Source organism: Balaenoptera borealis, assembly GCF_965194805.1.
Source record: "Balaenoptera borealis genome assembly, chromosome: 14".
In the NCBI taxonomy this organism is placed as follows: Eukaryota; Metazoa; Chordata; class Mammalia; order Artiodactyla; family Balaenopteridae; genus Balaenoptera; species Balaenoptera borealis.
The window spans coordinates 82,947,804-82,963,510 of record NC_138875.1 but is presented as its reverse complement, the minus strand read 5'-3'; the positions used below and the strand labels follow the sequence as shown (position 1 = coordinate 82,963,510).

Genomic DNA, 15,707 nt, shown 5'->3' with positions numbered 1-15,707 from the left:
AACCCACTCATAAACCCTGGAAATACAAATCTTTCTGAATTGGATGAGGAAGACCCAATTGTCAGGGTGCCTTCGTCTCCTGTACACTCCATACTAAAAAACACCAAAGGTCAAAGCACAATCTTACTCCTAAACCAAGAGTTTGTCCTCAGTCTCTTCTCCATTTTTATCCTGTGGACACTGAAAGGTTTACAGCTTTCAATGTACCCTTTCTTTTGAGTTCGAGAAGGGCCCAAGCAACAGGCTTCCTGAACCACATCTTCCACTCCACTGCAAATCAAGTCAGGGAGAAAGTTTAGCACAGGTTTGAAACGCAATGCAAATTCAACAAACATTTGACTTCTCCCTTTGCAGAGGAGGATTTTTGTTTTTTCTCCTAATAGTTTATGTTTCTCTATGACTGGGTATAACCCTCACCATGGTTCACCCTGTTTTGTATTTCTTTGGAGGCCACTAATTCCCTTTGTCCCATATCTTCCTTCACTGGAGTTTTCTGGAAGCTTAACAGAATTCCTCTCTACAAAAGCATGAAGGGGAACCTGTGCACCTCCAATTTCCAACAATGGTAATAATACAAGACCAGGGCTGGGCTGGGCTGTCCTAACCCCTATGTATAAAAGTGATTTGGTTCTGTCTCCATTTTCTACTGAAGCCTGTCTCTGAACAACATTCCAATGGCTCCCCTGGATTTTTCCTTTGCTCAGAGGCTGCATTTGCCAGTGCCAACAGATTCTCTTCCTTCTTGAAGTCTGCTTCACTCCTTGATTCTTTAGTTTCACAACGCACTCCAGCTACTCTCATGGATTCCTTTGCTATTTTTGTTGGCTTCTCTATCAAAAATTAAGATCCTTGGGCTTCCCTGGTGGCTCAGTGGTTAAGAATCCGCCTGCCAATGCAGGGGACATGGGTTCCAACCCTGGACCGGGAAGATCTCACATGCCGCGGAGCAACAAAGTCCATATCCCACAACTACTGAGCCTGCGCTCTAGAGCCCACAAGCCACAACTACTGAGCCTATGTGCCACAACTACTGAAGCCCGCGTGCCTAGAGCCCGTGCTCCGCAACGAGAAGCCACCGCAATGAGAAGCCCGTGCACCACAACGAAGAGTAGCCCCCGCTCGCCGCAACTAGAGAAAGCCCGCGCACGGCAACAAAGACTCAATGCAGTCAAAAATAAATAAATTAAAAAAAAATTTAAGATTCTTCCTCCTGTTGTCTCTGAGCATCAACTAAGTCCTGGGCTCCTGCTTCCTCTCCTCTCTACATTTCCTCCCTAAGGCCCCTTCAGACCACTAGCAGCATCTGGCTCCAGGATTCCTGGATAATTGCCAAGGTCTCTTCAAGCTTCCAAATCCTCAGATTCTGAGCCAGAACCCCTAATGCAGTTTCCTATTACTACAGACCAGACAGCTCTGGTATCAGAAAAGGATAACACACATTCACATTTTATCCAACAACAGATACCTCGGCTTTTCCAGGACTACAGTCATAAAATTGGGTGGCGGGGGAGAAATTGTAGCATAGAGTGCTTGTTACACTTAGGAAATAAGTCTACCACATAAAACAGTGGTTTTTAAATTGTTCCATGGACATTTCCATTTGAATAAAATTTTTCAGTACAATAAAATTTTAACAAAATTATCAAGGTTTTTAAAAAAAGTCAGCAAAGCATCAACTGAAAGCCACCTAAGTCAAGGACACTTTTAGGCCCACAAATAGACTGGGTGGCAAATTATACCTGCCTGATGGGAGAGGGGAAAGCTGGAGTACAAGGTCATTACATCAGTCTTGAGGACGAACAAGAGTCAAAACTGATTCCAATCAGTGCTGACCTTCTAAATCATAGGGCCTCACATTAAACAGAAACAAAAATGATGTAGCCAATACCCTCAGACTGGGATATATGTCACAACGAAGAGATCTTATGGATTTGAACTTCATTAATGAAAACATCAAAATACTTGCTAACAGCTGTGTAAAGAGGAACCTGTTCTAAAAAGTAGTACCTGTAACAAATACCTAAAAACACAATGTTATAAAATTCTCTGCCTCTCATTTCATTACCTAAGGAGTAGTAACTAACTGCCCTACTAGTACTTCTCTAATAGACTCACTGTCAATATCAAGTATCTTTCCTGCCCAACTCAGGTGTCCCAGTCAGTTCAGAACCCACAGGATTTTTCTTCTTGATAACCCCTCCTGCCTCATCCTGTTTTGTTTTGCTTTTAATTTTTTACTGAAGTATAATTAATTTCCTCCAGCCTCATCTTATGAGCTGGGTCTCAGGGCCATAGACAAACATATATAGTCATGTAAGAGGTTGCGAGTACGAGGGCCAAGTCTTTTAAACATAACCTTTCTAGCAATGTACTTCTAACAAATACGCTAGCTGAACACATCTATGTGAAACTGAGATGGAAAAACACCATACCCTGAGAGACTATAGGTTATTATTACAGTCTAGGGGAGGGTCACAGTGACAATGCTTTACCAGTCTTGTTATAATTATACTGGCAAGTGCTAGTAATTCAAATTCCTTTTCCTCCCAGCCTGAACCCTCCCGCTGGCAGAAATGATGAATACAAAAGGAAGATGGAGGTAAGGATTTTTTTAAATTAAAAAAAAAAAAAAAAAAAATTTTTTTTTTTTTAATAGTTACTTAAAAACAGCAGCACCAACAAAAAAACTCTCCACCAAAACTGATTATTTTCAAGGCTTTAAGAAACTTGTTTCTGGGACTTCCCTGGTGGCGCAGTGGTTAAGAATCCACCTGCCAATGCAGGGGACATGGGTTCGAGCCCTGATCCGGGAAGATCCCACATGCTACAGAGCAACTAAGCCCGTGCGCCACAACTACTCAGCCTGCGTTCTAGAGCCCGCGAGCCACAACTACTGAAGCCTGTGCGCCTAGAGCCCGTGCTCCACAAGAGAAGCCACTGCAATGAGAGGCCCGTGTACTGCAACGAAGAGTAGCCCTGCTCTCGGCAACTAGAGAAAGCCTGTGAGCAACAACGAAGACCCAACTCAGCCAAAAATAAACAATAAAAAAAAATAAATAAAATAAATTTTAAGAAAAGACTCTTGTAAAAAAATAAATAAATAAAAAATAAAAGGCGTACTTCATTTAAAAAAAGAAACAAAAACTTGTTTCTGTCAATTATCAACTCAAAGTGCACCTTCAACTAAATAATCCAAAATGGGTCATAAAATGTATAAATTATACAAATATTTTTAATTAGCTTTTTTCCCCAATTTTGTTTTCTCCTTTCAGCACAATTTCAGATAGTAACTGCTATTTTTCCTGGGGTGCAGATGTGCCAGAAGGAAAAAAACTACATTACAAATTACAAAAAGTAATTATTTGTATATTCCAAGTTTCCATTTATATGAAATGCCTAGAAAAGGCAAACCTATAGAGACAGAAAGTAGATTAGTGCTTGCATAGGGCTGTGGTGATGGTTGCCTAACTATGAATTTACTTAATCACTGAATTGTACACTTAAGATGGATGAAGTTTACAAAATGAAATTTTATCTCAAAGTTGTCAAAAACGAAGCTAACTATTTGGACAGATTCTCAGAGTTGTACTAAGAATTAAATTATCTGTGACTATTTATCACAACAATTATCTTAAAGAAATCACCACTGTGATCGCTACTTCCTAATCTAATCATCACATCATACAAGAATCCAGGGCATTATTATACTGCAATGAGTGCTATTTTTTACCCCAAGAAAGAAAAACCAGGATAAAAACAAGTTAATGAAATAGTAAACATGAGAAATCACAACACTACATCTAAACTTGCAAATCCTAACAGAAATATGTTCAGTTTATGACCAAGAATCTCAATTTGAGTAAATCTTCCTTAGACATAGAAAGTACTTACATTCATCATAAAATCCATAAATTCTATTGATGCTGGCACATTCGTGGTTTCCTCTGAGAAGAAAAAAATTCTCGGGATATTTGATTTTGTAAGCCAGTAAGAGGCAGATGGTCTCCAATGACTGCTTTCCCCTGTCCACATAGTCCCCAAGAAACAGGTAGTTGCTTTCTGGCGGGAAACCACCGTACTCAAAAAGTCGAAGCAAATCATAGTATTGTCCATGGATATCACCTAGAAGCAAGAATTTTGTTACACAGTGTCTGCATACACATAGTCCAAACCACTAACATTACTAATTTCCAAACTTGTATCATATTTAGTTCAACTGAGCTTAGTGATAATTTTAAGTGTATGTGTGTATCCAGACTCTCACACAAAACTCAACTAATTGGGAATTTATTTTATGGAAAGGATTATTAATGCCTAGGCAGGTCTTCTTGCCAAGTAACACAGTTTTCCTTTCAGGTTGGCTGATCAATATCAGATCTCCGACAGCGCAGTCTCTGGGGATCGTGTCAGCAGAAGTGCTGCACTCTTAACAAGCCCTGGCCCGGTGTGAACAAAGGTGTACACACACTACACCCACCAACGCATCTGGCTTTCAATGTCTCCCTGCCAGATAATGCCAAAGAGCATTTTACTTAAAAACAAAAACACCACAAGCTTCATCAATGCAGTCAAATATGTTAGAAGAATAAATATAGCATTTCTCAGATAGAGTTTAGTTTTTATACCAGTTATCTGCATCTATCATGTAGAAACAGAACTACAAAACGGCATATTTTTAGGCATAACCAGTGTTGCTTTAAGCTTAAATATAATCCCTATATACTCATAATTCAGGCCTTTTCTTAGCTCTCCATTCTGTTTCATTTCTTTCCTTTCCTCTGCAATGTTTATATTCGTTTAGTGAAATAATTTTAAGAAAATGCGAAGCACATCTAAGCACATTAAGTCCATTAGAGGTATTTATTCTAAAGCTACAATTATTTAATTTTAAGTAGTTCCAGGTTACTCATAAATAGTAAATGATTTTGTTGGCTAACACAAAGTCATCTATATATCCTTGACTCAGTCAATCAATCACGTAACCAAAGATAACTGTTAGTGTGCCAAAACTTACCACATATTTTGAGTGGTGCTTCAAGTTCTAGTAGGATAGGCTGACTGAGAAAGATCTCTCGGGACTTTAAGCACAGTCCTCTGATTTCATTCTCCTGTAGCTGGACATTCTTACCAGGCTTGGACCCTCTCACTGTAGGGGAGAAAAACCCCAATTCAGTCAAGAGAAGTCAAAATAAGATTTAAAGTAAAAATTAAAAATATCAGAAAAGGTAGAAATTTTAAATAAAGAGGAGGCAAAAACAGTTTAACTACTTTCTGGCTAGGCTTTATTTTCAGGACACTTATAAAGAACATGATTTTAATGCTTAATTAGAATCTTAAAATCTTAAGACAGGATTTCAGAGATTTAGTTGCATTTTCTACACCAAGGTAAGACTTCTTTACAGTATCCTGATCAAGGGGTCATCCTCTCTGTGTATGAATACTGTTAGAAAAGTCTTATCGCTTGTGAAATCAGACTCCCCCTGGGCACAGCTCAAGGCCTCAGTTCTGCATCCAAGACATACAATTGGCCTGGTTCACCTATAACCCGCCCACCAGGCCAGCTCTTTTTGCCTCTCGTCTTGTCTTCTCTTCTCCTGTCTTATAAATGAATTAGTATCTGTGTAGCAGGAGATTTTAGAGATTGCCATGTTACTGAGTTGGTTCTAAGAATTCCTCGTTTTAAAATGTGAGATTGGAAAAGCTCAGATCTTCCCTCTCAATCAGTGTTTTTCAGAGGTCCACAGGTCTCTCAAGGGTCCCAGATTTATCTATGAAAAAACTTAAGTGTTGTTTTCATTTCATTAAAACACACTGTACGCTCGCTGTGCATATTTGGCTGTGCAACTTTCTGGGCCTGCATTTGTGAATACAATCATGCCTGTACAGGGCAAAGGATGTCAGTGTGTACTGTGAGAAAGGTTTCCTAGTAATTTGAACAGATAAAAATTGAGAGAAAAGGCAAAAAGAAATCATGGCACAGCACCAAGTGTCCTAAACTCCCAAGTGCCCGCATCAGAGCACTCTGAGTTCTACTCACTATCAAAGTGAAGTACTATCAAAGTGAAGTACAAGATATCCTCTGGCCTTATAACAATTCATTTATCAGCAGGTAAGTAGTAGTAGGAAATAAAATTGTTTTGATTCCAGTTGTAACAGACTAGACAGTTATTAAATACATAATAAATAGCGCTGAATTGCTAAATTTACCTTAATTTCACAGTTATGAACTGGCCTGCTTGCCAAAAACTCGCAGTCAAAGCCTTAATACTTGTTTTGTACAAAAGATTTATGAAAGCAAGCATTCTCCAAACTAGAATTGAAGCAAAAACACCGGACCAGACTAAATACAGAACTAAGGCTACATCTTTCCACCATTAAACCCAATATAAAGTGATGAGCAGATTAAATCAATGCTGTTAATTTAAATTTTATCAGTTTTGGAGGCTTTGTTTGTATTCACAAATCACAAAATCATTTGGCCTAATAGCTGAACAAGAGCAACAGGTTTAACTGGTTTGTATCTAGCTTTGTTCTGTAAATATTTAAGTAACATTACAGAGTAATAAAAACTACAAGTAAAAAACTCTGATGTCTGTTGAGAATTTTTTTCCATTAAAAAGGGCTGTGTCCAAGTTTGAGAAATATTGTCTTAGGGGAAGCCATCCTTCAGCCTGAAGAGCCACTGAAACTGAATTCCCTGAAGAAACAAGTTTTGAGCAGAAATGGAAGGGTGTTATTTTTTTTCAATGAAAGACAATAAATAAGAAAGGATGACACGTGAGAAGAATCAAACTCTTGAAGGGCACAAAAAAAAGAAAATGTTGAGTGCGCTGCATTGGGAGCCAGAAGCCCCAAGTTTCTGTCTTGATTTTATACCTTGGGCAAATCACCTCTTTGGACTCCAAAATATGTAACTAAACTAAATGACTGCCAGTCTCATTCTGATCAAATATTAAGAAACAAGAAGCAATTAAAGGGAAAGCATAGTAAGGATAATCTTTTGAGGGAATTATGCAAAACAGACACATATATAATATTTACAATAGCAACTGAGCTATTTGTACAACAAAAAATGATTTTTTTTTCAGAACCAAAGTAATTTTTTATCTCTAGACACACAAAGGAGAGGACTCAAGAAACACTCTCAATGGAAAGATAGTGGGATCCCTGCTTCACTGGCCAGAAAACCCCAATCATTAGTGATTTTACCACAAGTCAGCCAGAAGCTTGGGCAGACTGCCCAACAGGAAACTTTATTTTTGGCTAGGGGACTCCTAGATGCTTCTGGTTTCAACCGGAATCTTTTTCAGCAGAGCCCCACACCTGTAAGTGAATAGCCCACTCTAAGTCTTTTGGGAGAATATGTAATAACTGACTTACACCTATAAGGAACACACAGGCTATTCTTTTAATATGAATGCTATCATATTACACCAATGCCATCAGATTAAATCAATGCTGCTAATATAAATTTTACTGGTTTTGGAGGCTTCCCACTACCACCGTTAGACATAGTTCATGGTAATTTTAGTTCTCTTATTCTGTTTGTCCCTCAAGTGGGAGTGTACAGAGATTAGTAAAGAACAATACTAACAATTTAAAAAGTATTCCTAATGTGGAGTGAGGATTTTTTTTTAATTGGGGTACTGTTGTTTTACAATGTTGTGTTAGTTTCTACTGTACAGCGAAGTGGAGACCCCTGTGCTATACAGCAGGTTCTCATTAGTTACCTGTTTTATACCTATTAGTTAGTGTGTATGTGTTAATCCCAATCTCCCAATTCATCCACCACCCTCCGCCCCGCCCCTTGGTGTCCATACGTTTGTTCTCTACCTGTGTCTCTACTTCTTCTGCCTTGCAAACAGGTTCATCTGTACCATTTTCTACATTCCACATATATGCATTGGAGTGAGGATTAAATGCAGTTTTTCCAGAACAAATCAAGATTTATTTTATATTTGATGAACAGCACTCATTAAAAACAACATAGTCCCAAAGCTTCTTAAATTCCCTACAATCAGCTCAAAAAATAAAATTATAAAAATAGAAACTGCCAAAACCATCTACCAACTGGCAAATACCTGCTCATCTTTCGTGACTGCTTAGATATCACTTCACTCTGGAAAACCTCTCTTAGCCATCTCCTCTCCCCTCAACAAGCCTGCTTTATGCTTTCTGAAATGCTCTCACAACACCTGGTCACTGCCCAGCACACACTGTGTATTATAATTGCCAGTCTGTTTCCACCTATTCATCTGGACCTCCTGGTAGAATGTAAACGCCAGGACCACACCACTTGCTCTGCAGTGTACATGCCCATGGTCAGTACATGGTAGGTGCACAAAATCTGTTGCATGAATGAAGTCTGAAAAAAATCTCTGTTAATTTGTGGCATTACAATTAGCATGCATTCCAAGCTATATACTTTTGATTAGCAAAAAACAAGAACAAAAATTGTGTCTGTGCCTTAAAATTACAAAGCAATAGTGTCATTTCCCCATAGGCTTTACTAGAGTTTCTAGTTGTGAAAATTTAGGATTACTCTTCAATTTCAAGTTGAAGATAATTTATGCAACAGAAGATAAAGATTTCAGAATGGGTTTTGGCAGTCTGAGTGAACACTGCAGACATTTCTTAAAAATGGCCTATTAGCTAACAGCATAAAAATCTACTTTCACTATTTTCAGTGTCCATCAAATAGAATCATGCATTAGTTATAGCTAACACGAACCGAGCACTTCCCAGGCTTTATACTGCCATTCAACACAACAATCCCATGACGTTAGGCACTGTCACTTCTTTGGGTTACAGGCTGGAAGAGGCTCAGTGACTTGGTCCAAGATCACAGAGCTTGTAAGGAGGACACCAGGCCCTGACTGACTCTAGGTCTGAAGCAGTGCTTCCACCAGACCACCCTCCCAATTAAGAATTTGTTCTTCATCTTGAAAATAAGTTTAAAATATACGGTATTAACTTAGAAACAAAACAACTGAAAGCAAGTAAACTAACACATAACTGTTTTTGTCATTTTACCAATTCATAAGCAATAATAAAGATGAAAAAGTGAAAAAAAAAGGAATTTGTTCTTCATTAAATTTCTAAACCAAAGGAGTTTTTATAGGACAAACTACTGAAACTCCAACATACAGTCATTGGTCCCTAAGAAAAATTTGATATGGGATATAAAATCATAAGGCATCCTTACAAATAGGAAGCATTAAATAAGAACTAAATGATGTAATCTGTTTAAGACTTTCAATATTCAGTTTTACCATGCTTCATTCAAATATTCACCAAACTAGTTGCTGGGCACCACTACATGCCAGACCCTGTGTTGGATGCTGGGGATACCCGGGCAACAGGACAGACAACTCTGTCCTTTTTCTTGAGAGGTTTACATTCTAGTGGAGGATGCACAAAATAAGACAAACTCGGTAACCGCAGATTATTATAAATGCTGTAGCTAAAACTCGCCATCCATAAAAACTATGAAACTAAAAGTTTATCTCAGGGACATCTTCAATACCATTAAAAACACAAAGGCTTGAATATCTACTTTATCGCTATTAGCTACAAAGAAAAAATGCAAACAGTACAGCTCTGCTCAATAAAGTCAGTCACTACTTTGTGGTTGAAAACCCTCACTGTGCTCTGTGCATGATGGGAGAAACCTACACAAAAAGGAGACCCTAGGTGGGAAACTCAAGGGCTGTCTCCTCATGATACCTTCCTAAGTAGTAGTTCAAATTGCATGTATCAAATTATTTCAACAATTGCCAACAGAATCCAAAATACTCCAACAAGTAAGAATTCCATTTTCCAGGTGGAATGTTTCTCGTAAGTCCAGGTGCTAGGCACTGCACGGAAATAAAATCAGCAGGCACAGTGAACATATGTAGGTTAGTGATTGATATATCAAAACGGTCAACTTAGATCTTAAACTCAGATCTTAAATGTGTGACTTCTCTCTCTCTCTTTTTTTTGCTGCACCACGCAACTTGTGGGGGAACAGCTTATGGGATCTTAGTTCCCAGACCAGGGATTGAACCCGAGCCCTCGACAGTGAGAGCTCAAAGTCCTAACCACTGGACCGCCAGGGAATTCCCAAACGTGTGATTTTTGAGTGAAAACTTTTCTTTGTCTGGTTAAAATGGTAGATTCAGAAAAAAATGCACTATGGTTGTTACCAGCAAGGACTGCTCTGTTCTGACTTATCTGATCATTTATTTATCTGGCAAATCACTAACATGAGCACATGATAAAAACTCCCATGCAATTTTACTGAAAACAAACTGATAAAAACCTGATATAATAAAAGAATGTCACTGGTGATTATTTGCAATGCCAGCTTTTTCTCACATAACAACATTAACTTTTCTGACAGACTAGTAACAAAGCAGAGATGAAAACCATAGAGGGAAATTTAAGACTACTCCGGGATTATTTATGAGGAATAAGCAAGTATTCTTCTTGCCCCTTAACTGTTAAAAGAAGATCATAGAAAAGGAATAGCATACCCACCAAAAAGCCTCAGCTGAACTATAATCTAGTTTTAAAACCTAAAACTGGCACAACCGGTGTAAAAATAAATCAACAGAGATTTTGCTAATAAGATAATCCTATTAAAGTAGGTGGCAATCTTAACAATATGCCACATCATATTCATTTCAGTGACAATCAATAACCTCACAATATTTGACAGATTTAGGAAAATAAAACCTCAAACCAAAACAAACAAAAAACAGTGAATATTTGTAACATTAAAACTTTCCTGCAAACAATGGAGTTCTTTTCTACAAAAAAATATAAGCCACAAAAATGTTAATCGAGAATCACTTGGTTTCTCTGCAAAGTCACCAGCAGGAAGACATCCACTTTCTGGCCATCTTAATTTCTAAACCACCCCTCCCCCATCTTGACTTTCCTAACTGCTGGTGTTATACTTTGGGCATTTAAAGGTGACACCAATTTTCTCAAGGCAGATAATCAGGATATAGCTGCAAAACACTGTCTATTGCTCTCAATAAAGAACCTTGAGTTTTCTACACCTAGAGTGAAGCCAATTTATTGAAAAATGTTTAACTCTCTACAGTCTAGCCACCAATTCTGATAAACTACCACTGATTAGGCTTCACATCTGAACCTACATTTGTAATGAGTGGTTTTCATTTTCATAAGCCTGAATATCAGTGACATACACTCTCCTCTAGATGAGGGATGCCAGTAAACCCCAGAGTAGGGGTGAAATTGGAGATTTCAGATAAAACATCAAGGCAATTAAGTAAATCATCTATTTTTACAAGCTTTGGATACAGTGGTCTGATCCTAAAACGTAAAAATTTGTCCCAGAATTCTATAAACTCCAAAGAGATTGAAACCTTCCTTTTTCTTCTTGAATAAGATTTTCCAGTTTTCTCACTTACAAAGCAATTCATATCAGAATATTACCTCCTTCACAATTCAGTCTTTAAGGTCTACTAACAGCCGTGATTGTAAATTAAGTGAAATGATTTCCCTGCTTCAAGATCAGTAATCCTCACCCTAGTCAAGCAGGCTGACTGGCACTGGCACATGCTTTTGCAGAATAGGTTATTACAGGACTGCAGTTTCCCAGATACAAAACAATCTCACCAACCTCTACCGCAGACGGGCAACCAATGCATGGTGCAGCATGGCGTGCACTTCCCCAGCTTGGAGGAGGAAAGCCTGGCCTCCTGCTCCTGGGGCTAACATTCCCTCCCTCAAGCACAACAGAATGACACACGCCATCCCGTTAGATTTCACTGCTGCCTCCTGCTACTGACAGGCGAGGAGGCACTGTGGGCACAAGGAGAGTAATCCTTTCCATGCCGTGGTTTAGGATTGGTGCAAGCTGCTGATCATGCCTCTAAAAGAGCTTTCTTGCCTTACCTTATAGGAGAGGACGCAGCATACAACTGACATGCGGGAGGGGTGGGAAGAGCAGGGGGCTCACAACACAGACTTCTTGTAACTTAGAGTATTAGTAACACACTACTTTAATATTACTGTCTTTATCAACAAAATGCCCTATGATCATTGATTCCAAGAAAAGCCTCTAATGGGTAAAATTATCTGATGTGTAAAGAAAAAACAATTGCAGAGGTCTCATTAGGAAAAATTATTTTTGTTTTCTTTGGTCAGCATTTTCAGATTTTTTTTTCTTTTTGCCATTACGTTTGTCCTTTATTATCTTCAGGACCACTGTCTTTTAAACATTACAATATAACCGTATTTCATTTCACACCGAAAATCTAAACACATGGGTTACTTTTACAAGTCAGAGGATTAAGTTAGTAAATGCTGTCTGAGGGCCAGGGCAGAGGTCATATTTAAATCACTAAAGCAAGTCAAGCAATTGTGCAGAGCTTGGCACAGTCTTTCAGTGTGACAACCGCCATCTTCAGAGCCAAGATGCTTCTGGCAAATCAGGATGTGAAAATAAGTTACAACTGCCTGCTTTGCAAGAAAATCGCTAGCCATCACTGCTCCCTGAACGAGATCACTTACAAAGTTACTCTGCCTCAAACCTTGCTTTTCTCCAACACAGTAGGACTATGAGACAAATCAGCAGCTGGCTTAGTCTCTAAATCCGAAGTTTTACTGTGCAGTTATTTAAATAAGTGAACATGAATGATACGAAGGAGTGACAACCTTAAGGTTTTATCACCCACAAGGCAGAGATCTTCTGAGGTGGGTTGCAGAAGTGATGCCTCCTTAAGGAAAATCTACTAAAAAGTTTAGAGTAGAAAAGAACTGCAAAGCTGTAGTGACTAAAATCTAAAACCAACATGGTATTCTCTTAAATAAGACTTCACTTTTGAATGGTCTTTTTAGTACTATTACCGAGCTACTTCTCACTTAGCTTGTACAGTCCTCCACCTTAAAAAAGGAGACAATCTCTAACATGTAAACAATTCTAACAAGGCCACAAAACTCACATTTCCCTCCATTTTCAGATATACTCAAATCTTAATTAAAATTTTTAGAGGAAAAAGTTTGTGGGGCATTAAAAAAAGGAATCACAGAACTTATTATCAACCTTTTCTACCTTGGATTATATATATACTCAATGGATCATTTTCAACCATTTCTCTGCCAATTTAACATTGATTAGAAAAGAAGGAAATTTACGTCTGTTGAGCAGCTAGCTTATTCCCGAGGAATTAAAACACAATGCTTTATTAATTTCAATGAAAAAAATGAAATGTTAAAAAAATCTGGTTTTCAAGTACAAAACATGTATAGAAATTACTAATAAACAAAGATTGATCTCATTATAAATGATCCAAGTTTATCAAGGCAAATTTCTTAGCACAATTTAAAAAACAAGATTAAAATTAACAAAATGTTATATGAATACAAGAGTTATGGGCAACCCTGAACTTAATAAGACTTAACTAATCTTAAAATTCTAATGTTTCTAATCCAGATTCAATTTTTTCCTGACTTCTCAAGGAAATGAAGCCAACTCTTAACTCGTCACACGTGTCCCTGCATAGATATGCAAAATTTACAATTTTTGAATGAAAAAAAGAATTTTTAAGTTGTTTTCTTATTGCAAACTGTTTTAATCTGTTTCTGACCCACTGCTGCCTCACATAAATCAAAGAACTGTAGTAACTAGTATTAAAAGTGTGGTTCTTCGGTTCGCAGGGCAGAAGTTGAGACACAGATGTAGAGAACAAGCGTACAGACAACACCAAGGGGGGAAAACCCCAGGGAGGTGGTGGTGGTGGTGTGCTGAATTGGGCGATTGGGATTGACATGTATACACTGATGTGTATAAAACTGATGACTAATAAGAACCTGCTGTATAAAAAAATAATAATAATAAAAAAAGAAAATAAATACATTCATGAAGGTGCAAAAAAAAAAAAAAAAAAGTGTGGTTCTTAAAATAAATGCCAGGTACTGAACAAATAAGGTTTTCACCCACAAATGGCAGCAACATTTCAGGGGTCTATTTAATGGGTTTTTCTTTTAAGAAACTATAAAATGAAAAAACCTTACAGAGATTAAGTAGAGATATTTTTAGGAGTTTCATTCTAATGACTTAATCAAAAGATCTGCAAATTCTAACACCAGAACTGTCCAACTGTTTATGCTCTCGACTCCATCTCTCACAGCATTTATAGTCCAACAATATTGTAGAAATGTACAAAGGCAAAAAGCAGTTAAAACTCAGCCAAATCTACATTATCCAGTATTCAAATTAAGAAAGGGATTTGAATTATTTCAAAGTTTGGAATTAGACGTTAGTATTAAGAAAACTAATAATAATAGATGTGCTCTGGAATTTGGGGGGTGGTGAGAGGTGATTTCATTTCGGTGTCCCTCCTTAAAATCCGAACTTCATCCGTCTCCCACATCAATATAAGTCAATCGCCAGACACCTCACGAGTCTTAGGTCAGCCAATATTTAAGATGTGTTTTAACCTTTGCTCAACCACTGGACACCTTCTTCCTTCATACATAGGGTGACTTGAATGACTTCTAGCTCCTGGCTGCCTGGGTTTGAAACTTGACTGTTACTGTGTGACCTTGGTCAAGTGACTTCACTTCTTTGAGTCTTATTTTCCTCTGAAAAACAGTAAAAAATAATAGCACCTACCTCGTAAGATTGTTGGGAGTATTACATGAAAATCTGTGTAAAGTGCTCCAAAAAATGCCTGACACACAGTAAGCGCTTTAGAAGCGCTGGTAATATCATGACTTTATTTATCCGATGAGCGCAAAGCGCTTAACACAGAGCCTGGCACATTGGAAAGATCCTAACGAAACTGTCATCACTGCTGGCTTCTCGGTTCAGAGGCACGTTCAGAAAAGAGCGCGGAGACCTCTTCAAGATAAGGACAACTTAAAAAGAGTATTTGGAAGGGCAGGAGGAGATGAGTTCCAACATCCCCTTGAGATATGAACGTTCGTGGAGGAGATGAGTTCCAACATCCCCTTGAGATATGAACGTTCGTCACCAAATAACAAGTAATGGACCCCTCGACCCCAGCCTCACAAAAAATAAAAATGAGCAGGATAGGAAAGAAGCCCCCAAGCCCGGTGGAATCCATATCCCCATCATGTTGCTTTCCAAGAGAACGAGGACCAGAAAGTTCGTAACGTGCCGTCCTGTAAGTTGGACTGGGGCCCCCAACCTTCATCCAAAGATTGGTCGGGTGTGCGGGGCGCACTGGGGTACGTACCGGAAACGTGGGGGTGGGGAGCGGAGTTTTCAAATTTCAAGGCCAGTAGGAAGGCTGCACCCTCGTGCAATGAATGAGTGGAGCCAGGAGTGTCCGCGGGTTGGCCCAAGTGCGGAACCCCGGGCAGCCTCCCTCCCGCTGCAGCCCCCGGCCCGCGGGCGAACTCGCGGGGCTCACTCCTCTCGGCGCTGCAAGTCCAAAAGGCCTCCCAAATCCCCCTTCCCCCGCGAGTCCCCGGAGCCGCCCGCCGCCCCCTTCACCTTCCAGCAGCCGTTGGATGATGCTGTCGATGTTGAGTTTATCTATATCCGCCATCGCCTTCCCACCGCCGACCCTCCCGCAGTGGCGCCGCCGCCGGCTCGCGCCCGGGATTTACACCTCCTTTCCCACGCCACGAGCACAGAGATGGTGGTGGCGGCGGTGGCAAAAGCCGCGGCGGGTCCCCCCCAACCGCCCCGCTCCCTGCTTCCTCCTTCTTTCCCCACTGGA

At 39.2% G+C, this 15,707-nt stretch overlaps 1 protein-coding gene and 1 long non-coding RNA gene across 2 annotated transcripts in view; one reads left to right on the top strand and one right to left on the bottom strand.

The window, feature by feature from the left end:
• Positions 1-3,062, top strand: part of LOC309611497 — a 21,263-nt gene extending 18,201 nt beyond the window's left edge. Inside the window, exon 2 of the long non-coding RNA XR_014234566.1 lies at positions 846-3,062. This is a non-coding gene — a long non-coding RNA (uncharacterized lncRNA). The remainder of the gene's footprint in view (positions 1-845) is intronic.
• Positions 1-15,707, bottom strand: part of PPP1CC (protein phosphatase 1 catalytic subunit gamma) — a 20,771-nt gene extending 5,064 nt beyond the window's left edge. Inside the window, exons 1-3 of the mRNA XM_082355998.1 lie at positions 15,479-15,707; positions 5,015-5,146; positions 3,892-4,122 (exon numbers count right to left, since the gene is read on the bottom strand). Of these exons, the coding sequence (XP_082212124.1) occupies positions 3,892-4,122; positions 5,015-5,146; positions 15,479-15,533 (418 nt within the window). The 5' untranslated portion in view covers positions 15,534-15,707. The remainder of the gene's footprint in view (positions 1-3,891; positions 4,123-5,014; positions 5,147-15,478) is intronic.